The sequence below is a fragment of the Lissotriton helveticus genome, chromosome 1_1 (assembly GCF_964261635.1).
Source record: "Lissotriton helveticus chromosome 1_1, aLisHel1.1, whole genome shotgun sequence".
Lineage (NCBI taxonomy): Eukaryota > Metazoa > Chordata > Amphibia > Caudata > Salamandridae > Lissotriton > Lissotriton helveticus.
The window spans coordinates 884,955,091-884,977,456 of NC_136057.1; the positions used below are offsets into that span (position 1 = coordinate 884,955,091).

Sequence of the window (22,366 nt, forward strand, 5' to 3'; positions counted from 1 at the left end):
GGGAACTGTGCTGATGTTTGGGCTGCAGACATGAGCAGTTCAGAAAAACTCTATTCGTCGTACCCCCCACTCCATCGAGGGTGATGATAGGCCCTTGATCCGCTGATTTGGGGAGATCTGAAAGAATCACTAGATAGCGCATTTCCACAACATCTGTGCTATGATCTGCCTTCTGTGTTATATTTGAGCAATGATAAAGTTTGTTCTTTTCTGTTGTTGCATAGAGAGTACACAGTAGGGACCTGGGGTGACACTTCTCTCTGGTCTTGAGTGGGAGGGAATCTCTAACTGATGGTGCTGGGGTACTAGATGTACTACTGCATGCACCCCTGAATTATAGATCTAAGTAATTGGAAGCGTGATACACACCGTAGTACACTACAAATTTATGGCGGAGAGAGGAGTTAACACACACCGTCCTATTGGCTGGGTAGACACAATAACAGGAAGTGTTTACCCTGTGGAGGAAAGTAGGAGGGAAATAGTTTTAATGCCTGACTGATATCATGGTTGTCCATAGAGTATGGAATTCTGAATAAGAGAAGTCATGGTGAAGGGACCTGATAAAGGTACTCTTTCCAGAAGAAGTAGAATTAATGATGTAATCAACCAGGAGACTCTTAAAGATACACTAAACATAACAGGACCCAAGGTGACGGGGAGGAGATTTGCTCTTTGGGGGGAAGCCAGAGCAGATCTGGGTAACGCCTGACAGGGTAGGATAACAGCCACCATCAATATGGTCACCTGGGGTCTGAACACATTTGTAAAAAAGCACGGGGTAGAGTCATTCCTGAAGAGTTAGAGGGTCCGTATAGCATTCATTTAAGAGGCTAACCGCTTAGATGGGGGAGATACAGAAGCTGGCGAATAAATGGGGGGACGATTATACTTCTCAACCTACTCCATCTACACAAGGTGGGTCTCAAAATGGATTGTACCTGCCGTTTCGTTCCAGATCCACTCCTTCAAGGCAGACAGTGAGAACAGATATGTTCTGCTTCATTGCACCTCAGATGGTACGAACATGTGCCTCCTTATCGTATATGCCCCTAACACAGATAACAAAGAGTTATATGCTATATAACTATATATCACTTATTTGGGCTGGAGTGTTTAATTGTGATTTGGACAGCTTGGTGGACAGACTCTTCACCCCCAAAACAGAAAAGACCCAACATGAAGTCTAAGCTTAGGGAACCTCAGATGATTGTGTGGATGTCTGGAGTGCAATCCACCAGTGCCTTAAGTTATTCTTGTGCTGCACCCTCATCCATGGGGCTTAAAGCAGACTAGACCAGTTTTTATTTTCTGAGACGATTACACACGGGGCAGAGGGGTTGCAGTACCTGACGAAATTTCGATCCAGCCATGCCCCACTGCTACTGGAGTTTAGTATGGAGAGAACCTGTCCATGTGTCCCCTTATGGTGACTAAACCTTGAACCCCTCCAGATGAAGCCTGTAGAACGAAGCTTGGAGACGTGCTGATGGGCTATTTTGAAACTAATTGGATAACCACTAGAGGAATGGAGGGGGATGCCCTTAAGGGGGTAGGGCGGGGGGAGGGCTTCACCAGAACTTGTGGTACTCGCTGGCAGCTGTAAAGAGAATTATGCTGGCTAGTGGTTTGCTTTCCTCATGGCCCTCTTCCAATTTTGTTTTCAATCTGGATTGCAATTTTTTTCTTTTGCATCTGCATATGCTTCTGCCCAGTCTCATACTTCTGTAAAACTGTTTAAGAAGTAGTAGGTTTTATTGTTGACCATATTTTAACTTTGCTGGGAATAATGAAGTGCATTTTAGTCCCATTTCTCAGAACCTACTGTTTGATGAAAGAGGCTCTCTATTATTGCACTGCTGCTGTATAATCTGGAAGAAAAATTACCTTGTTGTTTCCCCTTTCCCATGCCTTTTAGAGTATGTGGTCTCAGTCTTTCTAATATAGGAGTCATGATGCAACTGGTCTCGGTGGAGCTTCCTGAGCCGACAACCTCACTGGCACTCAGTGGGCTGTTTACGGCTTAGTACAAGAATAGGCCTTCCTGTGCTATTTCTTTTGTATCCATGTCTCCAGGAAGTTTAGTATGTCATTGCCTTCTATGTTCTCTTGTAATCCCATCAGCCATAGGTTGTTCCCTTTACTGCCAGTCCCCATCTTTCGCTCCTTATTAAAGAAATTTGACTCTCTCTGTCAGCTCTTGAACTTGGTTAATGAGGCCTTCAGTTATGGGTGTAAGCTCAGTGATTGAAATGTCAGCCTTGCTTATTATTTCCTCTGGTCTTTGTGGAGTAGGCACTGGTCTGTGACTGTGGATGTCATCTTTTTTCCAGGGTCTAGTGGAAGTGATAACCTCCAGGATGGCATCCTGTTTATCTAGTTTCCCCCTTGATATTTCTTCTGTTTGAGTACCTGTGCTCTCATTTTTCATTTGCAAGCTACTTGCTAGGTGCTGGTCACTTTGGCCACTTTGTTTTGCCTTCATTTGTCTCCAATTTTTGCTTAGGATTCAGCTGCTTGGCTAGTCCTAGTCTAAATGTTATCATTGTTGTTCATGTGAAATGGTATTGCACACTCTACTGTTCCCAGCCCCTGCGCCCCAGATAAGTTAGTGTATGGTCTTAAGTGTGTGCTATGAGTGTTTCTGTTCAGGCACAATGCAGTTTTCGATTATTTCTGTTGATTATTAGATGTGTTCTGTAGATTTGTTTAAATATTGTTTTTGTTGCTGTATTCAGCCCTCTATTTGTCCCAACGTTCTTTATGTTCTCCAGTCAAGGTGTTTTGTACCTTTATTTTATTTTGGCGGGAGGTTAGTGATAAAACAGTACTCTAGTCTCCACTTTCTTATTGTTTTTTGTGTTTCTTTAACTGCCCCCCTCCTCTATTTTACTTTCCTACTTTGGCTTTTAACCAGGTTTTGTTGTTTACATTTGGACCCTGGTTTGTATGTTTATTGTGCTTTTTATTCTCCTTCTTCTCCACTTGACATTCTCCTGTTGCTTTTGAGCGTTGCTGGATCACCTCTCATCTCCAGGGCTCTTCTTTCTCTGGGCCGACTCCCTGTCCTCCTCTCTTGGTATATTAGTCTTCATACTGGAGGACCTTTCCTTGTCTTCTCTCATCTGAGCCCCCCTGTATTCTTGGACAGGATGCAGTAGTCTCATTATGGAAAAAGAGATGGACACAGTCTTTTATAGTACTTTGCACCCTTGTGCTTTCATTCCCCTGTCCTTTGTACCACCTACCCAGGTATTCGGGCTTCGACAACCTCTGTCACCTCTTTAAACCCTCTCTCAATGTTCGCAGCAGGGAAAAAAGCCTTTTCCTCCCACGGACTATTGTCGTGGTTGTAAGACTTAAACCCTGCTCCTCTTGGGCCATCAGGGAGTCCTGTCCCCCACCTAGAATTGCTTCATTGCACAGGTATTTCACAAATTATTTCCTGATGCACTCTCCAGGGCAGCCTCTGGATCGCTTCTTTGTCTTATATCTGAAATGTTTTTGCTGCAGGGCATTTCTGACTGTCTGAGGGCCCTTTTCGCTGATCAGATTCACTGTGGATTGTACCGCTAATACGGGGCTCAGGCAGAGTATGTGTTACTACATCTTTGCTCAGGTCATGCCTGGCTTGCCAGTTATATTACTTGAAATCCATCTTTATGTTTAGTTACTTGATGTGTAGGTTACAACAGATGCTAATCCTTGCTTCTCATGTAAAGTTAAACGAATGGCTATTAGGATAGCGCTGTTACTTTCCAACAATAAAGACACAGTTGTGTATGTGCTAATGTACAAAATAGTTGCAAACCTGGGTATGCTAGCAATAGAATCTCAATGTAATCTTGGTTCTGTATTATCTAGGTGGAAATAACACAAATGCTCCATCATCAACTCAAGCCAACCCTGGAGTAGTGGGAGTTAGTACGGGTGTGACAGTGCTGCCTGCATTTGAATATCGGGGAACATGGATACCTATCCTGACAGTGACAATTCAAGGCAGTGCTAAAGCAACATAGTAAGTGGTATCTGCAAATGTGCATGTCTGGTGAAATTAGTTTCAAAGCATTCCTATGTATTTGATGCATTTGCTTTCTACAGTTGTGTCTATCAAAAATGTTTAGGTTAACCGCAAACTTTTCTGCTTAGATCACGAACTAATGTAAGTAATTAAAAATATAAAACTTCCTTTAAAATGTTTATTAGAAGGGATGTTAAGGTTACGCTTTACTACCTAAAGTCCACAGAGAACTTTCAGTTATGACTATCTAGTCAACCGTAATGCCCCATGCACTGCGCATGATGCCAACACGCATGACCTTATCAGTGACAACACTGGGCACATCACACATGATTTCACTTGGGAGATCATCTTTGACATCACTGATGTGACAATCCATATGTTATGTCATGGTGGTGAGAGGCTGCAGTTAGTGGACCCACACACCTTGCATGGATCAGACAATAGATATTTTCCCAAACATTAAATGTACAGGAAAGGCTGAAGGACCACTCCCTGTTAAAGCTGGCCATACATCTATTATATTGATAAGAAAGACTGCAGTATAATTGACAATGAATAATTTTCATCTCCTGTGTTCATTCAAATTTCTGCAGTTATTTTGGGTAAGTATATCAAAGTTACAGCGGCTAACTCAATTTCTCATGCCCCATGTATAATATCCTTTTCAATCTGCATAGAAATGTACAGGTTCAAACCTACATACACGTATGATTTTCTGTTTTAATATTTCTTGCAAACTCAGGGTAGCAATTGTATATGCAAGCAAGTAACTCTTTTCCAAAGGACGTGGTTTCAACAATAATAGTTTCTACCCGTAATTATGAGTGAACCTGTTATAGCTAGTTATGGTTAGTATTCAGTTGAAGAGCTGTGTTGGCTTGCAAATAACTTAAAACCATTTGACAAATCTGCATGAAATAACCTATATCGTACTTTAACAGGTGTCTGCGGACCAAAATTTGAAAACTAAACCATTCCAGTGGAAGAGGGTAATTTTCTCCCATTATCCCCTAAATTATCCACTTCATTAACAGGGTCTGAAGACCCTTGCAGTCTGATGCACTCCCTGCAACAAAAAAGTTTGCTGCTTCTGTTACTCAGTGTGAGACTCTGAGTCTACATCAACAAATGGGAGACATGTGGGCCCAATTGACCCCATCTCGTGGGGCCAAACTTACATACACTGTCCCAAAAATGTTTTGAAAATGGTTTTGGCGCTGCGTCAGCAGACCTCACAGCGGGCTCCAGAAAACTCAAACATATCTCACATATCTCTGGTGAAACCGTGGCTCCGGCAACCCTGACCACAGTTTACAAACCATATAAAAAGTGGTGTAAAAAAAATACTTGAAATTAAACACATTGCAACCACACACTAGGCTTCAGTCTAGGGGTAGGCGAAAAATTCCATTCCGCAAGCGGAATTTTGGTGACCCCACATTACTCTTGTAACACAGAGTTCCGGCCAAGTTGTGCAGTCTTTTTCTCGCACGTAGTTCTGAAATGGTAAGGTGGCCAGGGCAAGCGAGGTGTGCCATCCCCTAGCACGATTCCCAGTTGCTAGAAGGACATCCGTTGAGATATTTCTAGCTCAGACAGTCACAACTGTTCACTATCAGGAGACTGCCCCTCAAGTAGGAAATCTACTCGAGCTGCAGGAAAATCAACAGGAGTGGCATCACTCTCTGGCATGCCCAGTTGTGCTGTTTGTGCTTGTTTTTCAGCACAGAATACAGTCCCGGATCTAAATCACAACGCAGCATGCCTATTTCAGGCCATTGTCTGAACTCTTGGAAATCTTGCTGGTTTTTATGTAACTCCGCAAAGTCAAATTCTGTGAGTTCTACCCACCCCAATTTCAGTCAGAAAAGCACAAAAATAATTAGTTTTGGTTAGCTGCGCAACCATAATTCACCCCCGAGTGCACTGTCATGGTTTCTGTCTTATTACTGGGCGCAAAAGATCAAGGCACAAATGCAACTCCCTGATAAAGTGACAGAAGACACCCTAACTAAGCCTCTGCAAAAGTTGGGTCTACTCCAGTAATGGAATTGTTATAGATTCACATGCTTGAATTATTTGCCGTCATCAAGATGGGAGTCCCTGGAACCTCATATGTCATAATGGACATAGAATATAGAGACCTCAGGCCTTTTTAGTAACATATCACTGTCCTTAATTAAAAAGGACTATACTTAAAAGTTAACCAACCAGATGATACCACCCTTTAGAACCTTCCTGAGAGAAGCTGCAGTGCCGCAGATTTTCTACTGCACGTCATGCTAAGGAGTATCCACTGAGTTCTGCTCAGTTTCTTCCAGTCACACCTAACTAAGGAAGATTTAGTTATTGCTCTACATTAGGGGATTTCCCTCTACAGCTACCTGTACTAGGTCTTTTGGTGCTTCAAACTGGCTTTCACCATGCCAGAGACACCAAAAAAAGGGCTCTTCAGATTCTGTGGCACTTGTAAGAAGAAGAGGTTCCACTTTGATGGCCCTCATAAAGGCTACATACTGTCTCTATCCGGAGCAAAAAATGAGGGACTGTAAGGAATGTCGCATGTTTTCTAATAAGACTTTAAAGGATAGAGAAGGACGTCGCCTTCTCTGGCTGAAGAAACTCAAATCCTGAGACAACCCTCTCTCTGATGCAGAAAGCTACACCTCATCTCTGTCCTCTTCAAAAATGTCTGTTAAAAGAGCTAGAGAGGATCCATTGCCTCATACCGCTCATGAACCTCTAACAAAAGGTGTCAAGAAAGGGTGCTCATGAACACAGTCCCCTCCAAGTCGCCTCACAAACGTGCCTTTCCTCCATCTGAAAAGGAGAAAAAGAATCTGGACTTCTCTTCAAAATCGCTTAAGAAGTCAACTTCAGAGCCCCCAACACCTCCTCCTAAGGCACAGTATTTCTTCAAAAAGCTGTAGTCGGCACCACTGACAGACGGCTCATTGATGGCGTCTGTTGACGAAGACATCAAAACCCTCCTCAGCATCTTCACGGATGTCTACAGTCAACACCATCACGGTGTCCTTTGCAGCATCTTTGTTTACTGCTTCAGCACCAGTGCCGTCAACAGTGAATTTGTTACTATCATCTACACATTTGGCGGCGGCAGACCCTCCATTGACGGAGCGACATTCGATGACTCCACCATCGAAGATGCAGCAGCCAATGACGGGTCCTCGAGCTACGGGTGCCCTCCCGTCTAACCCAACCTGTTGACGACGATTCCACCACCGATCAAGAGACCGGCCACATTGCCTCTTTCCTCATCAGCAACGCAAGTACAGAAGTGTAAAAAACAGATAACGCCATCCCTTACTTCTCTGAGTAAATTGCCCTCACTGCTCCCATCTCACCTCCTGGATCAGGAAGACTCTGATAAGGACAGCCTTTACGGAGCAGCTGAGAGCCCTCTGAGCTTCATGTAAAATGTAAAGATTACTCGAATGAAGGGAAATGTTATAAGCAGAACTACTACTAACAGTACCGTATCTGCCAGCGTGGGGTAAAGCTTTGTTTTTTAGTAAAACCCAGTGAATTACTAAACGTGCATCTTTTAAATGGGAATTCTTTATCAGGGGGTTAACAGATTGTTTAAACTTACTGTATGCACATTGTTCTTTGTACTCCCGGTCCGCCACAGCTGATTGTAGCTGATCGCTGATTGAAGCGGAGGGAGCCGGCTCCTCCCCCTGCCTCTCCTCATTTCCGGGTTGACTTCCCTTAACTATAGGCTGAACAGAATGTGCGCTAATCAGTTGCAGCGCGTACCTGCCAGCGTGGGGTAAAGCTTTATTTTTTAGTAAAACCCAGTGAATTACTAAACGTGCATCTTTCAAATGGGAATTCTTTATCAGGAGGGTAACAGATTGTTTTAACTCACTGTTTGCACATTGTCCTTTGCACTCCCGGTTCCCGGTCCGCCACAGCTGATAGCAGCTGATCGCTGATTAAAGCGGAGGGACTCGGCTCCTCCCCCTGCCTCTCCTCACTTCCGGCTGACTCCTCTTATTCAGGATGCCGGACCGGACGCGCAGCGGACGCGCGCAGCGGGCGAGCCAGGGGCAAGCCCGTCTGAGTCCGGCCGGGTCCAGGGGCCAAAACCCTGCTCCCCTTACTGGTCAGCAGATGCAGTATAGCTCGGGAGAACTATGCCGCCTAGCAGGTCCGATAAGGGGAACATGTAAACATTCCATCCTACCCTCCAGTGACCTTTATAAATGTTTGTGCTCCAGATTTCATTTAACAATAGTCCCTCACCCCCTTCCCACCAAGTCACGGAAATATAAAATGTATTTGCTAAACTGTAGGTCACTGCCTAAACACACAGCAGAAATCTTCATCCTTCTTGAAGAAGAATCACCGGAGGGTTTGTTTCTTACAGAGACATGGCTTACCCCCAGCTCCGATCCTGATATTATTCAGGCTCTTCCAAGCAGCTATTCCATTCTGAGGCTGGACCGTCCCATAGGGAAAGGTGGCGGGATAGCTATTATCTACAAACACAGTTTAACCTGCCGATTGACTGATAACCCTGTCCCAGAATGTGAGAATGCTGTTTTCTCTATTGAGTTCTCCCCATCCCTCACTTTTTCTGGTATTTTAATATACCGAACCACGGGCCTGTAAGTAGAATTCTGTAATTCACTACCAGACCTGGCTGCAAACCTAGCTAGCTCATTGGCTAACTTCACCTTACTGGGGTACTTCAATCTTCATTTTGACAACCCCCTACAGGCATCGGCTACCGAACACACCAAGGACCTAGCAGCCTTTCTACTCATACAAAAAATTTGTGAGCCCACCCATCTAAAGGGTCATTTACTAGACCTCATCTTTTCAAATTTGGAGGACTTATTAGGAGGGAAAGCCATCCCTGTCCAGTGGTCAGACCACTTCCTCATACCTTTTACTTGGTCACCACCCCATATAGATCCACATAAGATCCCCATTTACTCAAAAACACGCCCTTGGTCCAAACTTTCAACCGATCACTGGGCCACAGTATTAGAAGAAACTAAACCTGCAGCTTCTTTAGGTGCAGTCACGGCCAATGATAATTTCAACAACTGGCTACAAAAATCTCTAGATGTCCTCGTTCCCGTAAAAAGTATCAAAGTCAAAACAGGAAACATCCAAAAACCTTGGTACTCAGCTATACTATGGAAGCTGAAACAAAATTGCAAAAAACTTGAGAGAGACTGGAGGAAAAGTTTCTCACAGGACAAGAAAAAAAAAATAGAGACAAAGTATTAATCTTTACAAAGCTGAAATTAGAGCAGCACAGGCAGCCTACTATGGAAATAAAATTTTAGCAGCATCAAATTCCGCCCGTGAGATCTTTAGCATTGCTAAAACTCTTTAAGTGTCCCCCCCCTCCCCACCAGCTATCACTGACACCTCGGGAGCACAGTGTGACAAATTAGCGGAGTTCTTTTCAAATACAATTGAAACTATTTTCTCCTCATTTCCCCCCCCCCATCAAAAACGACTCCTCAGCCCCTCAACTTTGCAGTAACCAGCCCACCTTGGACACAATTCCGGCGATGGAGATGCCTGTGTTAGAAAGCCTCCTATCGAAGGTAAAAAGTGGATCACCCAAAGACCCTTCCCCATTATGGATACTGAGACAGTGGCAGGTGTGGTTTCCCCAGTGATTTTAGACCTGATCAACATCTCACTCTCCTCCGGGGTGGCCCCCCTTGTGGAAGGAAGCCATGGTAAAGGCTCTCCTCAAAAAAACTGTGAAACTACCGCCCCATATCCTTGCTCCCAGGGGTTAGTAAAATCACCGAAAAATATTTCAATACAATATTATCTTCCTTTCTAGAGACTCATAAACTCCTCCATTGGACCCAGACAGGTTTCCGCCCCCTACAGGGAACAGAAACTGCCCTGCTCTCAGTAGCGGAGGAGTCAAGAAAGATGTTGACTCCGTTGGCACTGCGATGATCCTTCTTCTTGACATCAGCGCAGCATTTGATACCGTAAACCATCGTATCCTGATCCATAGGCTTAGGAAACTAGGTATCACCGGAATGGCCCTAGCATGGCTACAATCCTTTCTGAACAACAGATCCTTTAAAAGTCTTTGATAACGAGGTGACCTCTAAGCAGACACCCCTCTGCAGTGCAGTGCCTCAGGGATTCTCCTTGATCCCCACCTTATTTAATGTTTACACCTGCACCCTTGCAGAGGCAGTTCTACCCTTTGGAATACACATAGTCACCTATGCAGATGACATGCAATTGATGATGAGACTTAATAGGGCGGAAAGCTCCTCTCCTTGCCTGCGCTCTTGCTTGGAAGAAATCGCGAGCTGGATGAGCGACTCCTTTCTTAAATTGAATGGGGAAAATCACGATCCTGGGCAATCGTTCTTCCCTTGACCTAAAGGCAATATGGCCTACCTCCCCCAGCTCAGCCCCCATCCCCAAGACCCAGCTAAAGAGTCTGGGTGCCTGGATCGACCAAGACCTCACATTTAAAACTCAGGCACGGAAGACGGCCGCCTCATGCTATGGTGTCCTTAAAATGATTCTTCCTTTTCAGGCAAGGAAAATTATGGTCCAGGCCCTTGTCTTGTCCCGGCTGGACTATGCGAACACTCTCTATCTGGGTGCCCCCGTTGCCACACTTTCCAGACTACAGACAATCCAAAATTGGGCAGCAAGACTCTTACTGGGCATCCCTAAACATCATTCAGCCAAACCCACCTTGAAATCACTCCATTGGCTACCAGTCCAGGAGAGAGTTAAATTCAAGTCCTTGTGTATTTTCCATAAATGTCTGTTCAAAACAGGCCCCCCATCCTTATCCTCATAATATCATCCAGTCCTATGAGCCCAATAGAAGCCTTTGCTCCAAAACCATGAACCTGGCCATTATCCCTAGGATTAGGAAGGCCAAAAGTGGAGGCCGGCAATTCTCTTTCAATGCGGCCAGACTATGGAATTTCCTTCCCCCCACCTGCGAGCAGAACCCAACCACCTTTCTTTTCGCAGATCCCAGAAAACATTGCTTTTTCCCTAATTGGCTGAACACCTCATTGCTGCTACCGCTTGCCCTGGGATGCCTCTGGGTAGCCATGCGCTATACAAATGCTTTTTCAATTAAATTTCAATTCAACTAGCTGGGCTGTCACCACCCTCTGCAATTCCAACAAGATAAGGTATGTGTGCCGTATACTCTCCTGATGGATTTGCAGGCATAATTATCTGACTACAAGACACGCTTCCCTACAGTTTCTACTTCAGGTCACCATGCTCCAGTCGTTGTAGCCTTTGTGCCTTCTCAGCCGCTCACTCCTCAGACAACTGTAACTCTGCCTACTCCTACACCAGTGCATCGATCTCAAACTGTGTTGTCCTTGCACGATCCAACCTCATCTGACGAAGACAGAGAAGCTTCCGATCACCATGATGAATGAGACAGCTATGTCCTACTGGCACCTGCTTCTCCATCAACTCCTATTGTTGACTCACCTCCAGAGGATATAGGATTTCACAGCCTCTCAGAGAGGGCATTCACTTCTTTGACCTACCTATGCCTGCCACACAACAGGAGTGTTTTGTGTATGATTTTAAGGAGCCCTTTCGCAAAACAGACAAAGCCGTACCCATTATCGATTATGGAGTTAGGGCCTAAAGATTATGCGCAACCTGGCAACAGTTGCAGCAGTATTGCAAAAGTTGGACGAAAAGTATAAAGGCCCTGGAGGATGCACCTGCTTGCTTCATGGGCCAACCTAAACCAAACTCTGACATGTCCCAGGCAGCAGAAAAGATCATGCAATCCTTCTGATTGCGCACCACTGTATAAAGCTGACAGCCTTCTATACCGGTAATGAAATCACTTATAAATGAATACAATTTATAAAGTATATTGCAATACTGCAGAGCTTTCGGATTCCTCTTTCTATTTGTGAATTCGTTTTTGATTTATTCATCCTGCAATGAATATGTGGTAAATAAGATGTATAAAGTGAAGAAATATAGTGCACCCGAATGAACCGATTGTTTATGATTTACGTTACTGCCCAAGTTCTTAGGTTTACTGGGTCACCCCATAGATACTTATCTTGAATGTTACCAGTGGATCATGACAACATATTTTACATGTGGAAATCAGTATAATAATAATAATAATAAATACTAATTACGGTGTAAACATGTTTTCAAATTTAATATGAACTATGATTCATTGAAAAATGCAACAAGTAATGAGAAGCAGAATATGATACATTATTTGGTGGGAAATCAAGTAATTGTTCTATGAGACCTTTTACAATTTGATCCTTTCACAAAAGCCACCCAACCTTCAAAATGCTAAATAACAGAGAAGTCAGAAACTCCCTTGGAAGCATTGGCAACTTCAGTTTGTAAACCTTCCTTTACCATTAAGTAATCACACAAAAGGGGAACATTCAAAATCTGAATAAAGACTTCAAAATGTGTTATATGTTATGTATTTTTAACACACAAGCCCGGACAAAATGTTACTGGAAATGTAGTTGCTGAAAACAGTAGTTTGTTTATTGTGTACATTTGAGGATTGTTACAATTTAATTGAAGAGATGGTGCTTTACCTGCAATTAATCACTTCGACATCTAAGGATTGGTAACTCTATTTTCTTAACCTATTTACAGAACTTGACAAATCTATTTCAAAATCATTGGCATTTGCAAAGAACCTTAACGCTTGTATAAATTATTTGAAAAAAATATTTTTTTATTGCATTTTCCATTGGACGCATCAGTGAGAAAACGGGCATTATAAAGGGTATCGGGCATACAGCCCAAATGCAACAAAAAGAACTTTGTGAACAGTGACCTAATAAAACAAAATAACCCGCCTCCCACCACCACCTTTCTTCACTTTTCAGATGTCTGTCGCCAATACAGCTGCAGAAGAACAGGAAAGCATAGAATCAATGATAACATTGCACACCGTCCCAGATCGACAACTGACTTATGATCCATTTTGGCTTAGACTCCCTCTTTCCCCCAGTATCTCCAGGGAGTGATATTGCATTCATCCACCCCATACCTTACAAACATTTGGAGGCAGCCCCTGCTGGTGTTTGTGACTTTTTTGCCACCATATACATATCCAAGCCCCTATTCCACTCCTGGAGTGTCAGACTTTCACCCACCCCCCCAGTACTGGGCTCTATCTCTCTTGGCCACTACTAGTCCTAGCCCACAGACCAGCATTTTAGCCCTTGGCAAGTCAGCATCATTAGGGATCCCCAGGAGGATACATTTGTGATTGATTCTGTGAGAACTTTACTAAGCGCCTCAATAGCCACCAGCCAATAGGCTGGGATCACTGGGCTGCTCCATATAGTGTGAAAAAAAGAACCGTCTCTGCCATGACACCCCAAACAGTGTCGTTCTTATGTTTTCTTCATGGCATGCTATCTGTGCTATCGTAATAAACTCTATGAAGGACTTTAAATTTCATTAGGTGTAATCTCGATTTTATTGCTACCTCTCGTGCGTGCATCAGGTCCGCCTTCCAGTCTATATCTTCCAGGGCTCCTATGTCTTCTTCCCATTTCGCTCACAGCCTATATAGAGTGTCGGTCATATTGTTATTGAGGGTTTTATAAGTTAGGGAGACCGCACCCTTTTCCAGCTCTCTGGTTAGCAGCTGTACTTCCAACAGGGCAAATTCTGATATGCCCTCCCCGGGTGGCCCTCTGCCTACCAAGCCTGCTGTACCTGTGCTTATTTAAAAAATGTATTAGCGTTCATCCCATACTCTTGTTGTAGTGAGGCGAATGGCATTAAGACCCCCACCCTCTAGCAGATCGGCTACCTTTGAGATCCAAATGAGATTCCAGGCCTTAAAACCCCAAAGTTACCGTATCTCTGCAGGCTTGTCCCCAGCACGGAGGCACAGGGTCTGCACGTTTGTTATACCTAGTAAAAAAATTACTGCATATTACTTTCCCACCTTTAAGAGGCCGCTACCGTGATCAGGCAACATTCTCCTCTTAACTTCGTGGGGTGGCGGAATTCCACAGAATCTTTTGGAGTTTTTATGTGACTCCACAGAATTCTGCATAGTACAGCTTCTTGAGCTACGCCCACCCCTGTAAATAATGTAAGCAGGACGGTTTCTTCCACTGCGACGTTTGAAGCCTAAAGGTGGAATGATCCCATGTGGCAAACAACCAGTTATTGAAATTAATCATATGGGTTGCCCAGTAATAGGCCTCCAAGTCTGGGAGGGCCAACCTCCCATTATAGGGATTACGCTGTAGCATTTTCAGGGCAATTCTGTCGTGTTTTCCATCCCACAGGAATCCTTACATGTCACCTTCCAGGCTGGCAAAGACCTCTGAGGGGAGTTTTGGGAGTGAGATCATCTTGAACATGGCTGCACACCTCATGAGTGTGAGGGGCAGCCCCCTCCACCACTCCATCTCTTCTTGGCATGCTCTTGCCACCCACCCCTTTTGCTCGAAGCAAAGATCTCTCCACAGTTTCTGAACAATACCGAAATTCATAGAGTCGTCCTGTGCTCAGGTCAGGCAACCGGGGAGCAAGGACGTGTCATCCCGCCCCTTGGAAGGTAGAGTACTGACTTGCCCAATGATCTGATACCCAGAGTAGCTGCCATACTCCTCAAGCAGGTAGAATATCAAATGGAGGGCCGTGGATGGCTCAGTAATGTATAGGAGGATGTCATCCGCGAAGCAAAAATGTATTCTCATCCCCGACCCCTCCAGCAAGTTCAAAACCGCAGATCTCATGGTGGTCTCATACAACACAAGCCAGTGATTCTATTGTCAGAGTGAATGGGGGCAGGGACAGCCCTACCTCGTACTCTGCAAATAGGGAAGTCAGAGGATATCTTTCCATTAACTCGCACTGCCGCCACCAGTGTCTGATAAAGTAACACGACCCACTTCCAATATTGTCGACCAAAGCCAAACTTCACCAAAGTTTGTTCCAAAAAGGCCCAATGCACCACATCAAACTCCTTTCTGCATCCAGTTCGAGGAGGATGTGGGCCTCCGGCCTGTCGCAGACTTCGTTCAGCCAGTTATGTGCCCTCCAAAGTTATAACGGGTGGACCTGCCGGGTATGATGTCTGACTGGTCTCTATGGATAAGGAGGCTGATAACCTGCAGAAGTCTAGTGGCCAATATTTTCGCCAAGATGTTGACTTCTATATTAAGTAACGAGATCGCACGATATAGTCACAGTGGTTTTTGGGCTTACTATCCTTATGTGTCACCACTGTGACTGCCTGCTGCAGATCCAGTGGCGGAATGCCCTGCTGACCAGCCCCTTAGAACATGTTCAATATATGGGACCCAAGTAACCCTATATATTACTTGAAAAATTCTGCAGGAAGACCTTTGGGACCTGGCGTCTTGTTGGACTTTAGCTTCACCTTCACGCCCTGGACCTCTGCCAACATTATTGCGTGCCTCTGTGTCTGACACAGGAGTTGCGACAGACGCCAAGCAATGAGTGTTGCATTGTGAAGGGGCTGAGCTTTATTGAATTCCTCGTAATAATGGGCAAAGTCTTTTACATTGGAGTCGTCTGTATCAAAACGATCTCCCCCCAGCCCCACAACCTGTGACACCCATCTGGCCTCTGCTTCCTCCCTGCCCAGACATGCTTGGAGCTTCCCGGCTTCATCACTAGTATCATACAACCTATGGAGTGTAGCCAGCTTCTGTTTCCTTGTCCCATCTTGTGCCAGATCACTATATTCAGCTCTCAAAAGTTCTAACTGTCTAAGCCTAGGGGATTCTATCTCCGCACCCAGGTCCCCCTCGAGCTCCAGAAGTTTGTGGTCAAGCTGCTCCAGGGTTCCCACCACCCTCCTCCTCTTTTGCGCAATCAGGTTTTGGGTGCTGTCCCGGTGGACCATCTTGTATGCTTCTCACAGTAACACCGGAGACTTAACTGAGCCTTAATTTTCTTGAAAGTAGAGCTCGGAGTCCACTCATAGCCCTCTGGCCACCTTCTGGTCTCACAAGTCCGATGCGTTAATGTCTAGGTCCGATCCAGCTCTAATGCCATGTCTCCTCCAAGAATGTTTTCAGAGTAATTTGCCTCCAACAGAATTTCGGATAGGTTTGTCGTTGTGGGGGCCTGTAACCAGGATGGTGTATTTTCACTAAGCAAAGTAACATCTGTCTGTCCCCATATCCCCTGCACCCCCACATATCTGCCAGAAGGATTTAGCCACCTTTTCACCACCTGTAAAGAAGGGTTCTTTTTTACTAGAATGGCCACTTTCCAGAACCCGAGGTATAGCCTGCATAAGCCAGAGCAGTGTAGGCGCCCCTTCCCAGGAATCTGTGCTGCGTCCCCTGAAGATGGGTTTCCTGCAGGAGCACCAGGTCTTATTACAGCCTCTTAATATTTTGAGCCAACAATCCCCTCTTAACTTTGTCTCCTATCCCATTGACGTTCCAGGAAAAACCATGAAAGCTTTAGTGTCAAATGTTGGCGTTTGTAATGAGGCTCTTCTGCAGGCCCATGCTGTTTCAAGGAAGGTGTAGCAGCCATGGCTCCAACAGCTGGGTAATGTGGTGCATGTGTTCCTGAGCCAGACCATTAAACGGCTAACATGTCTGAATCCGCCCCCCCCCCAACCCCCGAACCAAAAAAACACTGATCTAAGTGATCCTCCCACCCTATGAGGACTCCTGTGAGTGTACGCCCCATAACTTAACTAGAACTATTCGACAGGGAAAACTGAGAGGTCTGTAGCCCACCACCCTCTCCCACTATCTCAGCCCCACAAACTCAGTAAATACCAACTGAGCCAACTGTCCCTGTAAACATTGGTTCTTTACTAGGACAAAGTCTTGTTCATATTCTCCGAGTTTTCTATGTGCGCCCCAATGAGCCACTGCTTCTGGACCTCTCTGGTGTGATCGGGGAATATGAGGATTTTAGAGTTCTCGTGGTGCACCTCCCCAATCTACACAGTTCAGTAAGGCTTGTGGCCAGATCCTGAAAGTCTGAGAAACGTGCTATCACATTTTTAGAGGGCGGGTTCAATACCATATGTGTAGTAGTGTCCAGGGCCTCCATTATCTCCTTGCTGAGACCTGCAATCGTATCTTCCAGTTCTGAGATCTTGACACAGAAGTGAGACCTCTGAACGTACTTCACCTACTCTTCCCCTCCCGGGCCTCCTGGGAGGAATGTATCGCCAGGATAACTGCATCATTATCCGTCATAGGTTGGGGAGCGACTTCCGATGGAAGGGGGGGTCACTACCTTTGTGTAACGGTCCATTCTCCCCTGACAAGGGTGTTTAGGTTCCTTGTCTTTAGCCATTCACCCCAACACAAGCACTCCACCTGGTGTATCCCAGCACAATAGGGCTTTCGCGTGAGCTCATAGGGGCTGAAGCAGTGACTCAGAGCATGTTCCAGGACTGGCAATCGCAGTCAACCACCACGCGTTTAGGCAGGGCCCCAAGGACAGCAAGGGAGGGGGCAGAGAGAGAGGCCCAGACACCGACCGCACTCGGATCCACAGTTGATCTCCCAGGCCACCACCTTCTGGCTTCACTCGTCTCCAGGCTTCATCCTTGTTGCAGTCTTCAGCATCATGGCCCAACACTAGTCACATGCGGCGGGAGCTGGTTCTCTGCACCAAATAAGTTCTGCCCATGCCTCCGTGAAGCCCGGGCACAAGATTCTGCTTGGCAACAGCGGTGGTGGCAAGGATTTTGCATGATTTACAGTGGGCCGGAGCGGTTCTCGCTCAAGGAGCGTAGAACTCAGTTGCCATCTTGACCACTCCCCTGCTTGTATAAATTCTTGAACTGTAAATGGAGTCATGAGACATATTATCAGTTGTATATTTTATCCCAATGAAAAGAATGTAATTTATCGAAATAAAATTTGACAGCATTAATGAAACTGAAAAAATTGCATTCTTTTTTAGTATTCGCTCTATTATTTAAGACTTTAAATAAAAAGCAAGCAATTTTCATTCTATTTATTACATGTTGCTATCCTACAGAAATGATGAGTACTTCGATGTGGCATTCACCAACATTGGCAAAGCAAGTATTACAAACAAACAAAAAGTAATGAGTTCCACAATAGTAGATTTTGACAAAATATTTTGCTTTTCTCACAAGCTGTGATAAGAGCAAAACACGTCAGGTGCTGCTTTTACTTATTCCATGTTGGCTTGGGTGGTATTTTACCAATCCATAACTTTAATATTGTGCCTGCAATGATTAAAGGTCGTTGTCATTTTTCCGGTCTGCAGGGATATGCTATCTAGTTGTGGGCTTAAAAACTTTGCTCCAAAAATGCCAAAAGGCACTTTCCTAATTCAGTGTGAAACGCACTGTGCTAATACAATGCTTACACAATCTGCTAGAAAAATAGACATTGGTGGTAAGTAGATGTAGAGAGTTGTTAGTGTTGTAGATGCAATCCATAAATACAGCAGCTCTTTAACACCTGGAATCTACCCAGAAATCCTAGCTTGTGATTTGCATAATTTATATGGCACTACCAATTTACAAGTGTCTGATATTAACCTTGTGTGCCCTCCTGTTTCTGGTCAAAGCTATGCTTCTCTGGGAGCGAAAATATGCCAGGAGCTGCTTTTAGTTATTTGGCTTGAACGGTATTATACCAGTCCAGAACAGTAATGTTCTATTTATTGGATTTATAGAGCGCATGGCTGCCTAAGGGCTTCCCAGTGCTAAAAGAATTCCGACAGCGACGAGCTGAGCCAACGCCTAATTACTGTGGGAAAAGCCAGGTTTTCACATTTCTCCTGAAAGCTAATTCATTTCGGGCAGCTTAAATTTCCAGTGGGAGGTCATTCCACAGCTTGGGTATTAGATGGGCGAAAGATCTGCCTCCCCATCTGGCTCCTTTAACTCTGGTAGTCTTAAGGAGCTCTTGCTGGGAGAATCTGAGATGTCTGGAAGGGATGTATCTGGGTATCAGGTTCCTCAGTTCTTCGGGTCCTGAGTTGGTAATAGCTTTACGAGCTATGCAGAGTTTGAACTTAACTCTAACCTCTATAGGTAGCCAGTGGAGCTGTTTAAGTGCTTCCCTAGCAGAGATGCGGTTGGGGTTCTTTAGCACAAGTCTGGCAGCCGCATTCTGTGCCACTTGGAGATTCCTAGTGACATACTTCGGTGAACCCAGATAGAGGGAATTTCCATAGTCCAAACGTAAGATGAGGAGGGATTGTATCACCATTTTCCTCAGGGATTACATCATTGATTTTCCTAAACATTTTGAGCAGGGAAAAACATATGCCTGAGTTTCCTGGATTGACAATGCAGTGTTAGGGAGTCATCCAGCCAAATTCCAAGGTTTTTTTAGGGAATTTGCCGATGGGAGGATCTCCCATACATTAGGGCCAATGTATCAGAGGTGAGTGGATGCCTGGATCTCTGTGCAGCAAGAGCTCAGTTTTCCCCCTTTCAGCTTCAAACAGCTGTTGGACATCCACCTCACCACTCTCTCCAGACAGTTAGGTAGTTGGTTATTGCTAGATTCAGAGCCATTAGAAAAGGCCACCACTAGCTGGGTGTTATCGGCATATGATCCAACTGACTTGCATAAACATTAAACAAGGCGGACTGAGGGACGAACCCTGTGCAACGCCACATGTGGTAGGGAGGTACTCTGAGTCGCAGGCCCCTTGCATCACCTGGAAAGATCTATTATCCAGGAAGGAGGCGAGCCACTCCAAGACTTTTCCCTGAATTCTCACTTCCCCTAATCTCACTTTTAGAATAGTATGATCCACAGTGTCAAACGAGGCACTGAGATCTAGCAGGAGGATGGCGGCAGACCGACCCTCATTAACTGTAGATTTTAGCTCTTCAGTAACTGTCAGTAAGGCTGACTCAGTGCTGTATGTGGCCCGAAAGCCCATTTTGGTAGGATGGAAAATATCATTAGACTCCAAGAAGTTAGACAGAGAGTGATTAACATGCTTTTCCAGGAGTTTACCCAGGTATGGTAAAAGGGAAAGGGGACAGAGATTATACAAAATTGTTGGATTAAGGTTAGCTTTCTTTTGGAGTATCTTGATGATAGTATGTTTCCAGGTTTTTGGAACTAGCGTTGAATCTAGGGAGAGATTGAGAAGTTCAGTCACCGAGGGTGAAAGAATATCCAGCGCGTCCAATAGAAGACGAGGGGACACTGGGTCCAAAGGAGAGCCCAAATTGATTGGCCTGATAAATTGTCGATCCTTCTCTTCCTCTAATCTGGGAAAATAGGCCAGGGAAGCGGTAGAGGGCGATTTAAACGTTTTAGCGGTGGTAGGTTCCCTGTTTTTTGGGAATTGATCATATAGTTCTGTCACCTCAATAGAGAGATAGGCTGCAATGTCATTGCATCTTGTGATGGAGTTAGACGGGCATTTGTTTTTTTGTGTGGGTTGTGTAATGTCTAGCCTAACATGGTAACATGTTGTCTCCTCTTAGAATGTAGATTTCTTGTTGACCAGCGTTCTGAGAATGTGTGTTCTGAGAATGTAGAATGTTGTATGAGGCAGTTAGGACTTTGAGCTGTTGTGGATGGGGTGAATAAATTACTCCTGAACCTGACACTGGATATTCATCTTTATTTACTGGTGAAATTAACTATTTTACATTGGCGACGATCCTACCTCTTCGCCTCAACACACAGCCGACCCTGACACCTCTCCAGCGGCAGAACGGACATTGAAGGAAGCGTAGTCTTCCCAGTGGCCGATCGCATAAATCTCCATGAAGGCTTGTACGGTGAGGGGTACAGCGGGAGGTTAATTAGAGGAGAGGGACTGGAATTACTATAAAAAAAAAAAAAAGAAGTCTGAAAGGAAAGGGTCATAATAGTTGTGCGCTGTTATTCCGTTTAAATGAAGCGCATTCTCTCGCGCCGACTGTTTACCCTCTCGCGCAACGAAATGGCTGTGCGTGTCAGTGACGCATAGCTTTACTATGAGTAAAACCTCAGCCTCGTTTTGAAAGAAATCCCTCACGCAATACAGAGACTGAGATACACGTCATATAAACAAAGGGCTTTATGACGTTTGAAGATTCTATTTGTGTGAACACTTCTCAGAAACAGATTACTTAAAAAAAAGCATTGTCAAATGCAATAGAAGTTTTACAAGGTTAAAACTCTTATCAAAGAGACTTTTTGAGAGTGCTGTGTGGGAACTATTGAATTGAGACACCAGCAATTAATCTTATTAATTCTTTTACTAAATAGCTCTGCTGTTATACCACAAATAAATAGCAGTAGCATTGTTATTGAAATACAAAGAACATTTAAATCTACACATTATAACACGTCAACATAGGTTTTTTTTTTTTTGGACTTTATTTAAAAAAAAAATATGCAGAATGTAACACAACCTGCATTCTTTTTAACAAGTCCAGGTGAGCCAAATGTAAAATGGCAAAAGTGGAAGAACATTTTTGCGAACTATGCAAGAGTATGTGGCACAAACTTAAGTGCAGAAAGAAAGCATTCCTTACTACTACACTGTCTGGGAGGAGAAGGTCAAGATGTGCTAGAGCATTTACCCGAACTTACTGCGTCTGAGCAAAGGAATTTAAATGAGTACGAAGTAGCAATTGAGCAGTTAGATCGACATTATCTTCCGAGGTTAAGCACGATAATGGAAAGGTATCATTTCGGTTTAAGAGGACAAAAGAAAGATGAATCAGTTGAGGAATATGTCTCTGCACTAAGGAAATTAGCCTCATCATGCAAATTTGGACAGAATTTGGATGAGAGAATAAGAGATGAATTTGTATTAAAATGTGCTCATGACAATATTCGTAAGGAACTATGGCTAAAAGATGAACCTCCGTTGGAAGAAGTTCTTGTTATAGCAAAACAAGTTGAGCACATGACAAAATGTGTAGATGAGTTAAAGGAGGAAAAAGAAAAAATTAATGAACCTGAAAAAAAATCTGAACCTAAGGTTGAGGAAGTTGTCTGTCAAGTGAAGAAGGAAGAGAAATCCTCTAGTGAAAAAAATGAAAATGGAACAAATAATTTCAATCCGAATTTTAATGTTTCTAGTAAATTTTCATGTTTTAGATGCGGAAATAATGGGCATTTAGCGAACTCTCCAAACTGTCCTGCATTGAAATCTACCTGTAACAATTGTGGTAGGAGAGGTCATTTCTCAAAATGTTGCAGGACCAAAAGTAGTAAGAGAGATAATGTATATAAAAGATGGTCTCAACCACAGGTGAAGACTGTGACTTTCCAGGTCAATAGTGGTTCTCTGGAACATCCCTCACACTTGGTAAAAGTTGATAATGCCATGATTGAGTTTAAATTTGATTCATGT

The 22,366-nt window shown here is 44.3% G+C and overlaps 1 protein-coding gene across 2 annotated transcripts in view; it reads left to right on the forward strand.

Annotated features, from left to right (window-relative positions):
- Positions 1-22,366, forward strand: part of MON2 (MON2 regulator of endosome-to-Golgi trafficking) — a 1,009,595-nt gene that overhangs the window by 495,205 nt on the left and 492,024 nt on the right. For both annotated transcript variants that reach the window (XM_078675668.1, XM_078675659.1), the window contains exon 11: positions 3,865-4,018. In XM_078675668.1, coding sequence (XP_078531794.1) covers positions 3,865-4,018 — 154 coding nt within the window. The remainder of the gene's footprint in view (positions 1-3,864; positions 4,019-22,366) is intronic.